The sequence below is a fragment of the Colletotrichum costaricense genome (genome assembly GCF_030867565.1).
Source record: "Colletotrichum costaricense strain IMI 309622 chromosome Unknown Scaffold_8.1, whole genome shotgun sequence".
In the NCBI taxonomy this organism is placed as follows: Eukaryota; Fungi; Ascomycota; class Sordariomycetes; order Glomerellales; family Glomerellaceae; genus Colletotrichum; species Colletotrichum costaricense.
In genome coordinates, this window is record NW_026848237.1 from 484,663 (window position 1) to 503,738 (window position 19,076).

The 19,076-nt window shown below is 51.9% G+C and overlaps 6 protein-coding genes across 6 annotated transcripts; 3 read left to right on the forward strand and 3 right to left on the reverse strand.

Annotated features, from left to right (window-relative positions):
- Positions 1-2,041: 2,041 nt before the first annotated feature.
- Positions 2,042-3,907, forward strand: CCOS01_08182 (transmembrane amino acid transporter; the record flags this gene model as incomplete). The annotated part of the gene is made up of 6 exons (XM_060456343.1): positions 2,042-2,353; positions 2,411-2,502; positions 2,560-2,692; positions 2,749-3,179; positions 3,231-3,583; positions 3,633-3,907. 6 exons carry the CDS (start codon positions 2,042-2,044, stop codon positions 3,905-3,907), a joined length of 1,596 nt encoding a protein of 531 aa, XP_060312617.1.
- Positions 3,908-7,050: 3,143 nt separating this feature from the next.
- CCOS01_08183 (alpha-L-arabinofuranosidase II) lies at positions 7,051-8,033 on the forward strand (the record flags this gene model as incomplete). Its single annotated transcript, XM_060456344.1, has 2 exons — positions 7,051-7,791; positions 8,025-8,033. The coding sequence occupies 2 exons, from the start codon at positions 7,051-7,053 to the stop codon at positions 8,031-8,033; spliced, it is 750 nt and encodes a 249-aa protein (XP_060312618.1).
- Positions 8,034-8,117: 84 nt separating this feature from the next.
- Positions 8,118-10,277, reverse strand: CCOS01_08184 (uncharacterized protein; the record flags this gene model as incomplete). The annotated part of the gene is made up of 4 exons (XM_060456345.1): positions 8,118-8,813; positions 8,864-9,087; positions 9,158-9,852; positions 9,901-10,277. 4 exons carry the CDS (start codon positions 10,275-10,277, stop codon positions 8,118-8,120), a joined length of 1,992 nt encoding a protein of 663 aa, XP_060312619.1.
- Positions 10,278-11,500: 1,223 nt separating this feature from the next.
- CCOS01_08185 (uncharacterized protein) lies at positions 11,501-13,207 on the forward strand (the record flags this gene model as incomplete). Its single annotated transcript, XM_060456346.1, has 1 exon — positions 11,501-13,207. The coding sequence occupies one exon, from the start codon at positions 11,501-11,503 to the stop codon at positions 13,205-13,207; it is 1,707 nt and encodes a 568-aa protein (XP_060312620.1).
- Positions 13,208-13,822: 615 nt separating this feature from the next.
- On the reverse strand, positions 13,823-16,364 carry CCOS01_08186 (uncharacterized protein; the record flags this gene model as incomplete). The annotated part of the gene is made up of 5 exons (XM_060456347.1): positions 13,823-14,700; positions 14,760-15,072; positions 15,147-15,688; positions 16,101-16,115; positions 16,313-16,364. 5 exons carry the CDS (start codon positions 16,362-16,364, stop codon positions 13,823-13,825), a joined length of 1,800 nt encoding a protein of 599 aa, XP_060312621.1.
- Positions 16,365-17,082: 718 nt separating this feature from the next.
- Positions 17,083-18,964, reverse strand: CCOS01_08187 (uncharacterized protein; the record flags this gene model as incomplete). The annotated part of the gene is made up of 5 exons (XM_060456348.1): positions 17,083-17,440; positions 17,499-17,526; positions 17,581-17,866; positions 17,921-18,708; positions 18,772-18,964. The coding sequence occupies 5 exons, from the start codon at positions 18,962-18,964 to the stop codon at positions 17,083-17,085; spliced, it is 1,653 nt and encodes a 550-aa protein (XP_060312622.1).
- Between the last annotated feature and the right edge of the window lie 112 nt (positions 18,965-19,076).

A 19,076-nucleotide genomic window follows, 5' to 3' on the forward strand; every position in this document is an offset into this window, starting at 1 on the left:
AGCTAATGCAGAACCAGAGGGACGGCGGGGGACACCACCGTTGGAGCCTTGGACTCTGCTCTGGAGGTGTGAGCGTCTGGGCGTCCCCCAGTTTCGAGGCCAAACTTTCAGTGCTCTCCACGCCTCAAAGCTCTGACTCGGATCGAGTGAGTAAACATGGACTGGTTGGTTGCTCAGTGTCGATGTTGAAGGTTTATTCGACCATAACTCAATGTGTTGGTCTCACAGAAAACAAACAGAAGGGTGACTGTTGATGAGAGTCTCAATCTCAGATCATCAGCCAGACATTCGTCTCACTCGTCATTCCTCGCCCTGCCAAGCTTGGTGTTTCCGCGTGCCGTGCAAGTGCCTCATCTCTTGGCCATCTCTTGACAATCTCTTGGACTTTTTGTTTCCCGCTCAGAGGGCCGCTCGCTGCTTGGCGCTGGCACAAATCCTCCGAGCCAACTCGCACCCACCAACAAGCCCTACTAGTCTGTTAATCTGTGAACGGGGGCAGCGTCACTTCATCAGGACTGGAGGGGGGACTGGCGGGGGGGCTGACCGGGGACGACGTCACTAGCTCGAGCAAGCTTTTCTGGTGGCGCATCTTCCGATGCTTGTCGTTGCTTGTCCTTTTTGGCATTTTTGCTTGTCTCTTGTCGATCGCTGGTGTCGCCCCCGGGAACTCAATTGGCTCTTCAACGACATTGAGTCTCTCTCGCAAGAACTGCACCGGTGCCCGGCGGCGCCGCGGTCGTAAGAAACGTTCGTTCTACTCGACCCGCTAGAGGGTTTAGATTGGTCTCCAAGTGTCCAATGTCATCTCTTGAACGACATCTCGACGGGGACAGCAACAACAAGTTCGCCTCTTTATGGGTACCCTACTGCAGATACTGGCAAGGTAGGCAATACTAATCTAGCACGGCTAAGTACCTCCAAGGCTCCAACAGTCTTTCCGAGCCGCGAAGCCATCCGCGATCCAGTTCCCCTTTGAGAGAAGCGCCGCCTGTAGCTGGACGTCTTCCCCATATCTTGCAATGACGTGCTCCGCGAGCCTGGGCCGGATTGTGATCCCCTTTTGACGCCTTTGGTCCTCGACAACTTTGAGAGGCTCTGAAATCTCTGACCGGGGCGGAACTCGAGTTCCACCCACGCACGGGGGGAGACCCTTCTCCTCCCCTTGCTCCCCTCTGCATGCTTTCACATTTCCTGGCTGCATTGGCTGGTTTCTGACTGGAGGATGTCCGCTGGCGGGTATCGTAATCTGTGGCGGACGCTTTCAAGCAACTTTGCCATGGTCGAAATGTGTCGAACGACTGGCCAAAGTGACATGGCAATAAGCCTGTTCTGTGGTGCCTCTTGAGGTATCGCCATCATCTTTGACAAGGCGAAATCCCTTTGCTCTCTCACGCTCTCACGCTCTCTAGGGATAACACCATCCGCACACCTTTCCCAGTTGCTGTTGTCTGCGCATACTCGATCTGCCTACTGCAGTCTCCTGCAAGTCGCATGCAACGAGTTCCTCCCATCGCTCCCTCCTCCGGCCCAGTTTACACTCCTGGCTCGCAAGGAACCCGCGTCCGTGGCTCCAGCCCTTCTTCGGCCGTTCCCAACTTCCCATGTCACCTTGCCATGTCGCATCTCTCTTCCCAACTGCCGGGATCATACTGCTGACGCCTGGCTAAGCTGATCTTTTTCCTCTTCACAAGTAGCCCGTAGCTCTTTGCCTCTCCCTCCTTCTTCTCGTACCCTTAAACTCGCACGTCCCACGTGCTCGCGCATTCTCTCCGTCATCCTGTGCCTGGAGACTGTTCTGAACTCTACCTCCCTCTTGTCCTCGTCCCTCCTCCTCTTCTACACCTCCGTCTCTTCTCTTCTTCTCCATCCGCCGAACTGCCACTTGAGCGTCTGTGATCCGTCCCACCGTATCTTCATACCAGTATACCACTGCGCCATTGCCATCGATATCATCACCCACCCGCATTGCGAAACCCCGTCGCCTCTACCCCTCCATCTCCCAGTGTCACCCGGCGCATCGCCGCGACTCAATTGGCGCGCCATGGATAAAGATCTACGCCAACCCGAGCCCACGTCCAACGACAAGGGCTCCTCTGAGCTCGCTTTTGCCCGCGCCGATGCCGAGACAGGAGGCTCCTCCGGCTTCAGCGCCTGGTTCGGCGGCCGCAACACAAAGGTCGGCCCGCGGATTGCGCCTCGCAAGGAGGGTGTCGGAGAGGGCTCCGACAGCGAGGACAGCGCCGATGCCATCTTGACCAAGCAGCTTGCCGAGGAGAATAGCCATGCGATCAAGTACAGGACGTGCAGCTGGCAGAAGACGGCCGGCCTGCTGTTTTCCGAGTACATTTGTTTGGTGAGTTTCCGTCTTGGGGGAGATTTGGCGCGTGGCAGATCGTGCTGACCAACATAGGCCATCATGAGTTTCCCGTGGTCATATAGTATTCTTGGCCTGGTGCCCGGATTGATCCTCACTGCCGTCATCGCGCTCGTTGTGCTCTACACGTAAGTTCCGACTCCCTCGCCCAGCTCGCCTCGACATAATACTGACTGCCCGTGTAGATCTTTGGTTCTTTGGCAGTTCTGCATGAGACACCCCGAAGTTCGCGACGTCTGTGATATCGGCCAGATGCTCTTCTGGGGAAAGACATGGGCCTGGTACGCTACGGCTGTCATGTTCATTTTGAACAACACTGTATGCCTCTTACTCCCGTCGACAACATGGGTGCATTGCTAACACTACGTACGTAGTTCATCCAAGCTCTACACGTCCTCGTTGGCGCCAAGTACCTCAACACAATGACCGAATCCGACCCCGTCGTCTGCAGAACCGTCGTCTTCTCCATCGTCGTCACCATCATCTGCTGGCTCTGCTCGCTGCCTCGCACCTTCGACGCCCTTTCGAAAGCCGGAACCGCCTCCGCAGCCTTCACCTTCATCTCAGTGCTTCTGGCGACCATCTTTGCTGGCATTCAGGCGCATCCCGCCGGCTACGACCCCCGATCAACGTATGTCGATGAGACCACAGGCACAACAAAGACTGGCGGCGCCCCGATTGTCACGGCCATCCCCATTGCTGCCACGACTTTTGTTTCTGGAATGAATGCTTTCCTGAACATCAGCTATACTTTCATCGGCCAAATCACGTTGCCCAGTTTCATTGCGGAAATGAAGGATCCTAGGTAAGTCTACAGTCATACTCTTTGTTAGCATGTATGCTAAGCCAAGTATAGGGATTTCCCCAAGGCTCTCTGGGCCGTGACCATTGGTGAGATCATCGTCTTCAGCATTGTCGGAGCTGTCGTCTACGCCTTCGTCGGAAACCAATACATGACGGCTCCCGCCTTCGGCTCCCTCGAGGAAGTCTATAAGAAGGTGTCATTCTCCTTCATGATCCCGACTCTCGTCTTCCTCGGCGTCTTGTATGCCAGCGTTTCGGCTAGATTCCTCTTCTTCCGTCTCTTCAAGGGCACCAAGCATTTGCACGAGCACACCATTGTCGGCTGGGGTTCTTGGGCCACCATTCTTCTTGCCTTGTGGCTTTTGGCGTTCCTAATTGCCGAACTTATCCCCTTCTTCTCTTCCCGTAAGTTTCTCTCGGCCAATGATCCAGAGTTTTCGCTAACTAGATTCAGTGCTTTCCCTCATGTCCTCTCTGTTCGATTCATTCTTCGGCTTCATCTTCTGGGGCGTCGCCTACTTCCGCATGCGAGGTGCCGATAATCGCGCCGGTGTCCCCAAGCCGGGAAAACTTGCCGATCTTACGACGATGGGTCTCAACATCATCATTATTCTCACCGGTCTTTTGTTCCTCACTGCCGGCACATACGCCAGTGTTGAAGGCATCATTGAAGAGTTTAGAGCGGGCACCGTCGGCAAGCCTTTTGGCTGTGCAAGCAACGGGCTTTGAACGGGCCCCAACATCAATTGCCTTTGTGCCATTGTAAAAGATTGACACATGACTTGGAGCGTCGCTGCATGCTCGTAAGCAATATTATATGGGGTAGAGGAAGACTAAAGCAACGATACCATAGTGTTTATTATCACGTCCTTTTGGCTATAAATAGACCAAAACGCAGTTCCATGATCTATCTTTTGAACTTTCACTAGCGATGTCGCCACAATCATTGTCCCCGACATCAGGAGTGCGCAAATAATTCACCTCATCAAATGCAACAGATGCCATCTGAAGTGCTTGTTCGCTCATCGCGAGGCCATCGAAGTCCCTCATTGCTATGCGAGCGGTGATACAATCATTGCTCATAAAGGCGAAGCTGGCAAACGAACGAAACAATCGTGCGGATCCCACGTCAACTTGTCGTAAGCCCCCTTCGTGTTGAGTTTCTATGAAAGCTTTTCTAGTTGGAAATTCTACCGCACAAGCACCACCAGCATTCGAAAGTGCATATACTTCGGATCAAAAATGTCTCTCGTGTCGTCCTTAGACGGAAAAAGTCACCTCTCAGGCACGTACATTGCCCTATTGATGCCTGGGACACCAGGCGCCACCCATTTCAAGTAGTGTGGCACTTAACAATGGTTGAACATCGAAGTTTTGCCTCGAAGAATTGAAGAAGTTACTAAGTTGGATAATTTTGTGGTAGATACACCACCATCCTAAGCTTGTAGTCCCTTGAAGCAAATTGTTGCAAGCTCGAGCTCCAAAATCTTCGTTCGAATGACTTTAGACCAACGTGGTCAGACGATCCGCCTCGGATACGAGCACGGAGGTTTACGACGAATCCGGGGAGTATTAGCCGCCAGACATGGATGGATAGAATTTCACACTGGACGGTCCGCCATACTTTGCCTGAAATGCTTATACTTCCCATCCCACACTTTCACGTTCGGCTACTCACAGCTCCGTGGAGAGGTGTACACAAGCTGTAGGCAGCGGCAAAGCTAATTGCCCGGGCTTTTGTGTGTCTACCTTCCGTTCACTTATTTATCTGTGTTTTGCGCGAATGTGAGAATCAGACTAAAACATCTTGCGGCAACTGGCCTCTCGCTCCACCATTTCTCCTTCGCCCAGCACACCAGCCAGCACTTCGGCTCTTTCCCAAGTCGTATTCTTGGAATCGTCGTATTGAAGAGGTCTTTGTCGAAATGGAATATACCACTCTCCCACTGCACTGGTTCTCGCAACTAGCTAGCCTGCTGACCCCTTTTTCAGCATTGGCTGTTGTGGTGGTTCTCGTCACAATCCTCCCGATGGTTATGGACCGGGCCACTGCGGAAAAACCAAAGCCCAGAATCGCCAGCTCAGGATCCTGGTTCGCCAACAGAGAGGACTTCGCCGCTAATGGCGTTGATATCATTGAGAAGGGCTTCAACTAGGTGAAGAGCGGTGTATTTCGAGTGACGGCTCTCGATGGTTCCGATTTGGTTCTGATTGCGCCAGAACATTAGCTCGCATTGTCCAAGAAGACCGACGAGGAGATGGCGCCCGCTCGTAAGGAGGTTTGTGCACGAAGGCGCGACCGTCGAGTGATTGTAGCTAAAATTGTCCAGTTCTTCTTGTGCATTCAAACGGCGCACCATTCGAGGAGCCCTTTTCCTACCGCTACGTTGCCTCGCGCATGTCCGGATTTGGTGCGTCTCGTACTACTTACTTTTTGCGATTGCGGTTGCTGTAAACTAACGATAGCCTACAACTAAAGATCGTTATCTCGATGTCATATCCACCGCGTTGAATGAGGGTATATGCAGTGTTTTCGGTCCGCCATCCGGGGGTTCAAAAGCTGGTAGGCTTCTCACTCATTTACCTTCCCCATCATCCGCCTGGTACCTCTCATATCAAGAGTCTTCCTAATGTTCATCATGCAACCGCAAATCCTACTCATTTACTCGAACGTCATTTGGAAGGTCATTCTGGGGAATAGTTTCAAGCCCGAGGTGGTCGATATCTTTGTAAAGTACTCTGCAACATTAATATCCGTAATGAAAGCACTGAAGGCCCAACGACCCCTATTGGCCCGAATATCTGCCGCCTTTTCGAAGGACGTCCGTCAAGCCAACGCGCAACTTAAGCAAGCCTCAGTATTATTCGCACCTCTTTTTGAACAATGTGTGCAGGCGTCAGAGCAGGGGCTTGCGAGGAGCTCCCTAGATCCTGAGTGGCTCTTGGCTTATTACCAGATCAATCCTGAGGAAAGGGAGACTGAGAGATATCGAGATGTTCACTATGGCCAATACGTATGTGCCTCTCCTTCCTGTGCCTCCACTCCGGAATTCGATAATTCTCGGCGTCTCTTCTGAACCGCTGACAAAGTTTCCAGAGTTCTCCGAATCCAACCAAGCATATTATTCTCAAACCGATAATGCGGCAATGAAGCCTGACCATATACATGGAAATGTTCCCCGCCGAGGGCACCAACGGGTTTGTGGTCTGACGTGGGATTGAAGAAATGATGACTATTGACTCTCTGGTGAATTATTGGATGCACCATGACAGCTTCCAATTGACATAGGTACAACTTTAGACAGTAAACATTTCATTGAACATGCCTTCTGAGTCCATGGTCAGACATACCCGACTTGCCCGAGAGCGGCGTTCCCGTCATGACTCGTGTCTTGAAGTGCCGAGATCTGTGATGGAATGCTTTCACCAGTGTCTTTGTGCTGCAAAAAAAGCTGCTTGCTTTTCTTAACACATAACCAGGCTCTCCGCATTGACTTGCACATGTCAAACCAGAAAGAAATCTCCTCTACTAGAACTCAACCCATCCAAGCTTTCCAAGCATCTGGTTGCTTGAGTTTGCTGATCAACCCGGGGCAGATAATGCGGAGAAATGACGCAAGTACTAGGATTACTCACCTTGTCCCTGCTGATCTCCAACTCCAAGGCCGCAACATCAGATGACTTTGGCTGAAACACAAGTGACGTTCCCGCAGCCCAAGCACCGCTGCGTCTTCAGCGCTTCAGCCTTTTGAGCCGTTGAGTCTGATTTCTCTGAACACGCCACAAATAAGCTTGAAAACACCTCAAAGAACCTCATCACTTGAGACAGTCCCTTGATCAACTTGGCAATCCATTCGAAAAGCTTGAAAAACATGTCTAACCGAACCATTTGCGATGTCGACACGCCGGACCCTTGGATTGTGGCCGGCAATGGCAAATTCTACTTCACCTTTACCCTGGACAACCGCGTCGAAATATGGTGCTCTAATACCCTCGAGAACTTTCACCACTGCCACAAGAGTGTCGTTTGGCAGCCGGCGCCGGGGACTCCATGGTCAGTCAACATTTGGGCACCAGAACTGCACTACCTCAAGGGCCGGTGGTATATCTACACCTGTGGCGCGCCGCCCGGGGTCGGGAACCCGGGCCATCGGACTACGGTCCTCCGATCGTCGTCCCAGGATCCGATGGACGCCTCCGCATGGGAGTTTCTAGGTCCGCTGAAGGGTATGCCGGACCACTGGTCCATCGACGCCACAGTCTTTAGTCCCAATGGACACGATTTATACTGCTGCTGGTCCGGATGGCCTCTTGGAGATCATTCTGACACGCAGCAAGACCTGTTCTTGATTAAGCTTCGTGTCCCGGAAGAAGCCATTACCGACACACTCCTTTGTATTTCGAGGGCTGAGCTCTCATGGGAACGTCCTGATGAGGGCCGCCGGGGCGTTAACGAGGGCCCGACATGGGTTGATATTCCTGGTGTCTTCAGAGGCATTGTGTACTCTGCCGACGGAAGCTGGACTAGCGACTACAAGCTCGGCCTGCTGCCGCTCGTAGGACAGAACCCTCTAGATCCAGGCGCATGGGCGAAGCGATCGACACCGCTTATGGTCAGTCACAAGCGCTGCGGAGGTCCGTACGGGCCGGGGCACGCAAGTTTCTTGCCAAATCCACATGATCGAAGCCGTGTCTACTGCATTTACCATGCGACGGCGAATTATGGAGAGGGATGGGCAAATCGGAAAGCGAGGATAATTGATCTTGGGCCAGAGTGCTTTGGGCCTCATGCTCACTCCATATGCTGCGCGCTGGAACGTCATATTCCGAAGCATGGTCACGATAGACCACATAAGTCTTCATGTATTATGTCCTAGTGTTCTATGTCTATATGCATGCAAAAACCTGTTCTACGTACTTCAAATACAACCTTATCAATTCAGTTCTCCTCGACTGCGAAGTTTGCTGGCAGCTTCAATACTGATAGTCCCAAGTGTTGTTGCGACCCATGAATATCGTTCTCCATAAAGCTGCCGGCTGAAGCTCTCTTTCCCCCTCTGAACCGAGGTATCGTTACCTTGAATGCCAGAGCCGGTTCAAAGAACCCAGTCCAAACAATGTCGCTCTCAGAAATGCCAACAGCCTCGGCGACATTGACAGGATGTAGTATTCCCGACTCTCGAATCGCTCTGAAGGTGCACTCGGACTCGAAGATGACGTCCATTGTAATCTCGTAAGGTCCCGCGTTCTTCGAACGAAGGACTCGGGAGATGTCCGAAAGGGTTCTCGGGTGACCTGCAATGCTCTTTGGACTCGAAGGAGAGTTCCGCGGGCTCGCGTGGGCTTTCTCGCCATTTGTATCCGGCCCGCCTGTCGACTGAGACTCAAAGTCCGTCGGGAGAGGCTGATTACTTCTTGTTCCCTGACCGTTTCCAAATATGGAGACTGAAGAGCGGAGGAGGCTTCTGTTCTTCTGGTTCTCTGATGTAATTGAGAGCCTTTCTTCGCCCGGCTTGAGATCGATGAGATGGTATATCGAGAACTGGGCACATGGGCCGGTCTCAATCTCTAATTTCCCAGCAATCCCAAAAGCGAAGTTGCCGGACGTAGCCTTTTGGCCCGCATATGGCCCATGCTACATTGCTGTTAGAAAGTATTGGGACTATGTGATAGAGTCATCCTTACAATCAATGCAATTCGCGCTGTCGATACGAGACCTGTCGCAAGTTCTTGTGTCGGGGCAATTGCTTCCGCGACGATGAATATCTCCCCGGGACCACTGGGCGTGCTCTGCCCTTTGCCATAAGTGTGGAAGTCTAGATCCCAGTCACCGGACACATTTTTATGTTGCTGCTTGACGTAGGCTTTGACAAGAATGAGCAAGTCGTCCAATTGCTCAATGAGTATATCTGCGCATTGTCAGTCCTGCAAGCCTGTTGAATATGGGCAACAACTCTTCTAAGACCAACGCCAACTTACGATCTTTGACACTCCCAAGAACAATGGATCGATAGCCAAGAACGCGTGCGGCTTCTAGCTTGAACTGATATGGTTTGCCATCTGCGATTGACGAAACAAAGCGCGCCCCACGTGCTCGGACGGTACGCTGATCGCTGAGCTGCTCATAGTGTGCCTGGTCGAGATGAAGAGCACCTCCGGGCCCTCGCAGGATGTCAGGCCTCGTATTCTCATACAATGAATGCGCGGCTACTGACAGTGGCGTGCAACGTGAACCGGGCGCGATTGGTCTGACGTCGAACATGCCACTTTCGTAGACGGTGGCAACAGCGCCGTGGGACTTGGGTGTTGAACAAAGCCCGCCACATTCCATGATCTTGCCCATGTGCAGAAAGCCGCCATGTATTGACTCAATTTGGTCGTGAGTGATGCCTGGGTTCTGACGTTTGAGCTGGTACATGGAGTATGCAACATAAGGAGCGGGATCGTATGCCCTTCCGCCGATGATGATATCGAAGTCGGGTGTGGCTTCCATGGCATCGACGAACGCCTCGGGGCCTATTTGTGCCACAACGCGAGTTGAATCTTTGACATCTTTGGACTTTAATGGGGGCACACAGACGCCACAGCCGGAGATCCCCCCAACATTGAGTCGTTCGAGAATGACGGATTTGTCGATACTAGAAAATATTGAAACAGTTTTGAACGAGTATTGCCTTGTTCCATTAGCCAAGGAATGTAGCTTTGGGTAAGGCAGGACTTACGAGTTGCTATCTTCTGCACAAATCTCTTCAATGATTTCTTCCATCAACTTCACATGTTCGTCGGAGCCATCTCCTCCGGCAGAGCCGAAGACCAATGGAACCCGAAAGTCATGTACGAGCTTTAGCAACTTGGTCAAGTCTCTGACATAGGCTGAACGAGGGCAAGTCATGGTGCCAAGTGCCAGTTTCTCGGGGCCACTATCAGTTGATCCGGCGTCTAGGATAATAGCCGTTGGAACGCCGCTGGGAACGAGTTGTGCGAGTTCCTTGCCGCAAGCGTCCTCGTCAAGGCCATACCCCATGCACCCAACTGGTGTAACGATGTAGCAGAGAGGGTGTGGGCCCATGCTTGCAGACTCTTCGAGAACAGAACTCATGCTGAGGGTGTGGTGTTTGTTCGGTGCTTCAACAAAATCGACATGAAGAATTGAGATGTATGGGTGTTTTTGATACGGGATTCTCTCTTAGACAAGAGAACGATCCTTGATGATCCTAAGACCAGCTCTTAAATCAGGTCTCAGTCGAATAGAGGCATGGAATCTCGTCGACCAAGTCGTTGAATCCTGTTCCAATCCTCTGAGTCTTCGGTGATCCGGGATTATCGATATTCTCCGTCAATGCCAGCGGATCATATCCAATTTCCTACGGGCATATGAGTGAAAGATAGGATTACGACGCATTTGTCTCGGTGCATCATTCTGATCAAGTGTGTTCGCGTACGTTTGGGACCGTAGTCAATATGTATGTGGCTTAGACGGGCTCCCCGTATCCGTGTCCGTAGGGGGCTGGTGGTGCAGATTGGCGCATACTGAGCTTCCAATCAGAGTAACACCGTTGGCTCGAGCCTAGAAGGATCGAAGAATAACGGCAGCTAGCAAACATGTGGGCCTTGGAAGTTGGATCTAAGATTCTAGTCCGTTCCCGTTCCCGTACCCGTCGGAAGAAGTGCACATTGCGCGAGCGGCGATGGTCCAACATGGCAGCGGCAGAGGAACGTGCCAGTTGCTGCGCCGCGCTGTCGCACGCCCCCGCATCGTCTTAGAATGCCACAATGCTTATTTTCTTATGCGGACGACGACTGAATGGGGGTACTTGGATATCTGGACCACTATCAGTCGAAGGATCTGAGTTTCTACGTGCTAGCTGGAAGAGTCAAGAGCGTCGTCAACTCCAGCTTGGCGATCGTAGTTGAATCCGTTGGGGACTTCAACGTCGCTGACCCGTGTTGCTGCGCCATGGCATCTCCTAGTCTTCAATCCTTCACAGCAATGCCACCGCAAATGTTCGTTGAGAGTCGTTTGCCAGATTGCACACGTTAAAGATGGACATGTTAGCGTAAAGAAGGAATTCTGGGTTCTTTAAAAGCTCCCAGTCTGTTCAAATCACAAGACTGGAATCCCGAATGGAAAGGCATCACACCACCTCTTACCATTGTTCTCGCCGACCAACGCACAATCATACTCTAGAAAGCTGCGCAAATAACTGCCGGGGGAACACACAGGAAATCATTGTCAAATCTCATTTCACTCTGCGCGGAGCTATACCTAATTCTGTCTACCCCATTCGCTCGTTTAAAGTTTTGGCAAATATTTGCTAAGCGATGAACCCCTTTCACGATAAGATCAGCCCTGGCGACAGGGGGTCGATCACGACCAACAACATCGAGTTGACGGAGTCGCCCTCTCCGTCCTACATAACAGAGACGAGGGGCGGACGAGAACGAGATCTTGCGCCAGGCGAAACCAGTCGCGTCCGAGACGAGTCAACGAACCCTCTCATGAAGTCAATCAGCACCACGTCTGTCACCAATGTGCCAGAGGAGGAAAAGGACCTGCCTCTGGGCCAGGCCATTCGCCAGTACCCCAAGGTCGTAGCGTACTGCCTGTCCCTGACAATCGTCGTCATCGGATGGGGTTACGCGTTGGTGATTGTCGGCTCCATCGTCGCCGTCGAGCCCTTCCAGCACGATTATGGAGAACTTTACAATGACAAATGGATCATTCCATCACTCTGGGTGTCGCTATGGTCGGCCGCGATTCCCCTCGGCATGGCCATCGGCTCCGTCTTTGCAGGATGGTATCAGGATCGCATCGGGCGCATTTGGAGCTTACGGACAGGTGCTATCATTTGCGCTGTTGGCGTCGCAGGCATTTTCTTCTCTTACCTCCCCGCGGATATCGAGACCATGCGAGCCCTCTTCTTCGCCGGCAAGACGGTTCAAGGAATTGCCATTGGAATACTCAAAGTCACCGCAATGACGTACATCTCCGAGACAGCGCCGACATCTCTGCGCGCCTCGGTCATGGGCTTGGTGCCGACGGGAAATCTCTTGGGTCAACTGCTGGGATCGATTGTCGTCTTCCTCGTCAACAAAGCACCTAACAGGACCGGATACCTCGTCGCCTTTGGCTCCCAATGGCTTCTCGCAGTTGTTCCTTTTATCCTCTCGGTCATCATCCCCGAAAGTCCCGCATATCTCGAAGAACGCGGGCAGTCCGATAGAGCTCTCGAGTCCTCACGCAAACTCTACGCACCTAGAGTGGATGCATTGAAGGTCCTAGAGAAGGTTCGGGCTAGCATTGCGGAAGAGAAGGAGGCTACATCGGGAGCGACGTACTTGACCTGCTTCCAGGGCGTCAATACTCGACGAACGATGATTGTCATCATGGCCAACTTGCTCCCAGCGATGTTTGGCCTCGACCTGATTGCCAAGTCAAGCTACTTCTTGCAGACCATCGGCATGAAGTCGAGCACCAGTCTCATGATCCTGATCGGTGGCATCGTTGCTGGCACATTCGCAAATGGCGTTGGCCTGTGGGTTCTATCGAGAGTTGGACGTAGAAAGGTCACACTGATCTCGATGTCAATCTCTACTGTACTCTGGATTGCTGTAGGTATCTCTGGCATATGGAGAGGACCTGCAGTCGCGTATTTCACCGCCGGAGGGTGCATCGCCATCATCATTGTTTGTGGTATGGGCGCGTGGCCTGCCGGCTATGCGATCATGGGCGAAACGAGCTCGTTGAGGTTGAGAGCAAAGACACAGGGTATCGGCGGCGTTGCTCAGCAAGGATCGTCTGTGTTAATCAACTTCCTTCTTCCTCTCGCCTACAATCCGGACGCCGGAAACTGGGGAGGAAAGACGGGCTTTATTTACGTCGGATTGTGTGCTTTAGGAGTCTTGCTTTCTTGGTTCTTCTTGCCAGAGATGAAGGGACGAAGCGTGATGGAGATTGACCATATGTTTAATATCAAGCTGCCCGCGCGGCAGTTCAAGAAGTGGAGAGGTGATGTCGAGTCAAAGTAGGAAGAGTGTAGATAGCTTGTTAGACTTTGTTACGAGCGTTCATGCGAATTTCTCACTCATGTGCATTTAATATGTCCCAGAACCTTGACAATAGTATGACATCTATCTGCTTCAGGCATCTTGACTCGAATAGGAAAATGCATGGTTGGCAGACATTACCGGTGCCAATAGCCTCGGGCTTCAACGCCTCAACAGAAGCTTCGCCACGATAATGATGATGATGGTCTCCGGGTAGAGTTCTTCCATCACGGTTGCAGTGGTTAGTGTGTGAGAGTTGAAAATAATGTTCAGGAGATGATCAATAGTCTACCACCCTGGAGGAAAGGGCTCGAGCTGGGGTTGTTGGTCGAGAAACAGAGAAACGAAAGCCGGCAAACGGCATGGTATCTAGCAAACTTGCCGCCCCGCTTGCTGGGACCAAATGGCGCAAAGACCGAAAGAGATCTGTGAACTCATAGTTTGACCGGCAATCTTGCCTATTCTCCCCATTACATGTTGATTGCAAAGTGCATCAGATATCCATGCCAAAGAGCCACCTGATATAATGGTTCAGGTACAACATTGATGTGACTTGCCAGTAATATTCAGTCGTATAAATTGCCTACTGATAATGCCTCACACCTTGGTGTGCGTACTCCAGGCCGTCCTCAAAGCATCTACCACTGAGCTCGTAGGCCAGGCATGCATCGTCTCAAGCATATCCATGAAGCTAACTACAGCTTTCTGTTCCCCTTCGTCACGGAAGTACTCCCCACACAACGACACACCGACTCCAGCTGTGACCATTGATGGTTGATCCTTCCGATTCGAGATAGCTAAACCGCAAATCTTCCTGGTCGACTCCCTCAGGGTCTCCTCCAGCACCTGGTTTGCAGCTTGCGCGCCGATGCCTAGCCGTTTGTTCTTGGCCCCGTGCACAGCCAAGACGATTCGCATGAGTTCAATGTGCTGGAGGGCCAGCACCTGACAATCATTGGCATGCCATACTGTGGGAAAGTACTCTCCCATTTCCGGGTTTCGCTCTTGGTAGGCAAGGGGCTTGAAGTGAGGTGGCTGGTGCGTGTCCCAATTATGCTGAAAGGCCTCGATGGCTTTCCATTGATCGGCTCTTATTTTCGGATCTTCAGTTTCAACAGTGCCCTCGGAATTCGCACCGAAGCAGAACTTGACGACGTATGCGCACCAGACCAGAATACGATTCGCCCAGTCAAAGTCGTCGGCAACGGAATCAGGTTCGAACAAGGAGCAGTCTTCGGTTCCGTAGAGGGGTAATCGAAATGGTCTTCGATAGAGAAGAACAGACCATATTTCTTGGCGGAGGGCAATTAGAGTTGCAGAATGTCGTAAAGAGGGCATAGTCGGTGCATATATGTCGAGACCGCGGGGAGGGTGATATACGATGCTGAAGAGTCCAATTGTCTCCTCCTGTTGAGCATGGAAGACAGCTTGGACAGCATTGATGTAGGTTTCGTGATCGGTTCCGGTAAGGTGCGCTATAACATCGAGATCATTTAGTAGTGTTCTGCCTTGAAAGGATCGTCGAATCTCCTACTGTCTACTTGTTCATGATATCGTAGAATCGTAATGGCAGTCAATGCATCGTCCGTACACGGGTTTGCAGGATCAGTCGAAGTATCCATCAGATAGGAGATGGACTTGCTGTGATAGTGTATCGCCGACTCTTTGTCTAAATTCGGGAGAGGAATCCCATTAAAGTCTATAACCTGATTTGGCGGCTTCTTTGACCAGATCTGTGTGAGAAACCTGGCCGATGCAGTACAGATTGCGTTCATCAGCAGTGGATTATGCATAGCTCGTTGCGGAACTACAGTAACGTAATGTCGGTCCCTATCAGTCGTGTCAAACTGTTGAAGCTGTTAGCAAAGTCAGGGGATAGAGGGATCCGACCAATTCGCCCAGCATCAAGTACCCAACTTACAGCTGCAGCCAGATGTTCTATGAAGCAACGAATAAGACAACCTTCTTGAAGACCAAGGTGCAGCTCTCCACCCAGGCTTCTCGATACTGAAGATGATCGTCCGCGGTTATCTCCCAGAGGTAGTTGCCATTGCTGGGAGAGTACGCTCAATCTGCTGCCTCCAATGTCAGGAGTCCTTCGATCCCATCCATCTGGTATCGACCGTGGGACCGACGGGCTGGGAGCTGAAAATCCAGAGTATGGGGTTTCTATTGTGGAAGAGGCTGCTGGAGTAGCAGCGAGATTGGGATCAATGGCATCTTCAAGCGCTATTTGAGGAACATCTTCAGGGGTTGTCTCTCCTCTTGGGGGCGACTGATTCGTTCGAAGTCGAGATTGATGGGTAGGGACTCTCGACGTGCCGATGGACTCGGATGGATTACTGTGTTCTCTTTGTGAGATGGACTGCAGCAGTTCTGCCGCAACGGTTATTTGGTCGTGAATCTGGTCATCGTGTTGGTTGTTTGCTTCTCCATTTTGAGAAATGGTATCGGAAATCGGTGCTGTTAATGCATGCTTTAGTTTCGAGGGTGTATCTTCCGATGGCTTTCTGGATTCATCGACAATAGCGAGAGGTCGAGCCTGGACTTAACGGTGCCACGTTTGTGTTAGAGCTGAGATGTGTCAACGAGTGAAGAGGGACAGGGTCGGTCTTACAAGTGTCCGGGGTCGTTTGTAACCAAGGCTGATCGACGTCGAAGGAAAATCGTTTCTCAGTCGTAACTACTCTTTTGAACCTGAATTTATTGTTCACTCGCGTACACCGGGACTCTGACTTCTTGCAGTGAGAGCACGGGATGTCGCCATCACCTAGAAGCCAGGAGAGGTTAATACAACCGATTAACAGATAAGTTTACCGTGAAACCTCAACCCAGGACAAGGTCCGATGGACGGGAAAATTGGATATTGTCTTACATTTCAGATGTTTTTCTGTGTCCCAGCAATCGATCAAATCAGTTCTCGACGTTCACTTGACATCACCAAAATCAAAACAAGGGGTGATGTTGAGGATTTCAGCCCGCGCATTCCGCGGCTTGCTCGGGGTGCGTGTAAGACGGCATTATATCCGATAATCAAGACGGAAAAATCACCAATCATCGAACTGGCAATCCCGCAATCCTACTTACCTCTGCATTTCACGCAGGGCACAATCCGCTCGCGTCTCTGTGGTGGAGCCATCCCTTCCCGTCCCGGAGAAGGACAATCAGACCATGGCTAAGATTAAGGAGTGAAGGATGATGGGAAAGAGGAGACGGGATGCATAGGATGGCGCTCAGGTTGGCAGCATTTCGCCGATGAGCTGCTCAGTGAGATGGGGCGGTAGAGGGCATATAAAGAGGGACATCACTCGGCGAAAGTAGCGGCATGTGGCCTAGCCGTGGCTTAGTTAGCGGCCTATCCATACGCTGACTCGCCCTACTCCACGCTGTTCTCATGTTCTTCTACCTAAGCGTGCTACGTTAATTGTTAGGGTTTCCCCTCAGCCCGTATCCGTGCGTGACGCCTCGGATGAGTGTCGGTTTCGCTCTTCTGCATTTCAGTCAAGGTCTGCTAAATAGGCCTGATTGGACAGAAGTCCTTCATCTGGCTATTCGCAAACGGGTAAAGTGAAGTGCTTGCGAGCGTTTCCGTAATGAGCAGCGCGCCTATGTTCTGTCTGCCACCCGAATCCTCGTTTCGTAGAGGGGAAAGGTGGAACAATGACGCCCCCAAGACAGTGGCTACAGACACCATGCCTTGGACAAGACGGAGCCAGGGGAGCCTGCAGATGCAAGATCACTTGATATGACACTACAATGAATTGTAATAAGCGCAGTGGGTGCTCCGCGTCTTCTCATATTTCACTAGACATTTCTCATCAAATCGCTACATCATGATTCTTTCGATTGACCTCAACTCAAGCCCGGGACACAGTGACCGAGTTGTACTTGGGGTCGGTCCAGACTTCTTCTACGATGCGGCGGCGGATATCCTGCTCCTCAACCACGCTATTATCACCAAACAGCTCAGAAATCTGTTCGAGAGACTTGTGGGCAGTCTCGGGCACCAAGAAGAAGGAAAAGACACCCGCGGCAACACAGAACAACCCGAAGAACAGATAGGTGCCCCATCCAAGCTTAATGACCATCTCTGGTACACAAACGCCGATGATGAAATTAGCCAGCCAGATCATGGCAGTCGCAGCGCCAACGCCCTTGGCGCGTTTGGAGTTAGGAAAGACCTCGGCAGGCAACGTCCAGGCAAGAGGGCCGTAACTAAGATAGCACCAAGTCAGCACGTGAGTATGATATCGAAACGTGGTCGTCAACTTACGAAGTCGCATAGCAAAGGACGTAGATATCTGCAAAACGTGTCAGCAATTGTTGTTTACAATCAAAAACCCGGATTAAATTACAGATGAGAGCGACACCAAACCAGCCCATTGCGGGGTGCTCATCCCACGACGAGCTGAACTTGCCGACAACCCCAGCCATGATCAGGTGGGGAACAGCCATCGCAAAGCCACCACCAATGGCGAGCTTTCTGCGACCAACTTGATCGAGGAAAAGGAACGTGGGGATACCGGCAACAAGCTGGCAGATGTTGACCATGCCAGAGAGAATAAGGGGCATGTCTCCCTTTTGTCCAAGGGCGGCGAAGAACGTTGGCGCGTAATACACAAACGCGTTGATCCCACTGAACTGAAATGGCTGTCAGCACTATGACATCAGGCAGCGCCCATCACGGATCATTACCTGTTGGAAAAAAGGAATACCAAGGGCGATAGTCGTGCGCTTCAGGTATCTGGGCTTGAAGAGGTCTGCCCACTGATTCAACTCTGCCGTGAAAGCGTTGGAGCTTGGGTGTTCCCGAGCGAGCATGGCCTGCTGGAAGCGAACTTCAGACAGGATTCCCTTCCACTCGGCCTGGACTCGCTCGTCTGTTGGTGGGACCCGGCGCAATTTGGTCAGAGACCCCAGACTGTCTTCATCACGACCCACCATGGCAAGCCAGCGAGGCGAGAAAGGGAAGAAGTGGATTCCAAGACCAACCATCAGGGCCGGGGCCATTTGCAGAGCAAAAGGCAGTCTGAATGCCCATTCTCCATCCATGTGTCTTGTTGCAAATGTGATCCAATAAGCAATGATGGCACCGATTACGATGCTGATAGACTCGAGTACGAGGAGGGAACCGCGAAGGTTTGGGGGCGCAATTTCTGAGATGTAGAGCGGCGCACCCATTGCCAGAGTCCCGACTCCAACGCCACCAATGGTGCGGCCCGCCACAAGCGTTCCGTAGTTGTGAGCAGCGGTCTGTATAATAGCGCCCACGCAGAAGAAGAAGGTTGCAATAGTCAGAGCCCACTTGCGAGAGATCTTGTCGGCGAGATACGGGAGGAAAAGGCAGCCGATGAAGGCTCCGAACTCGAGCATGCCGGTCATGAACCCGGTGTAGAAGCCATATCTGGGGCCGCCTGGGGCAGTCTCGGGAAACCACTCGTGAAACTGTGGCATAACGAGAATGATGGAGATGACACCCTGGTCTTGTGGGTGTCAGCAAGGTGTTCAGAACTGTCGCACTTTAGAAGCAAAGTCCGGGCCCTTACCGTAGCCAAACGAGAAGCCACCGAAAGAGGCAAGCAGCGCGGCACCTAGCACGTACGGCGAGCGCACAATTCCCTTGATGCCATCACTATCGTAGTTGATAGGCGCATCGGCCTGAGCCAGGATGGTATTGTTCACATCTTCGACTTGGCTTTGAGAGCCGCTGTGAGAGGCTCGCTTTTCCAGATCGGACATGGCTGGTACGTCGTGGAGAGAAGATGAGGGCTAAGTACGTTTAACAAGGACAGTCAAGAGAATGAGGTAAATCACAGCTGTCTTGACCAAAGTAGCAGCTTCTAAGTTGGTG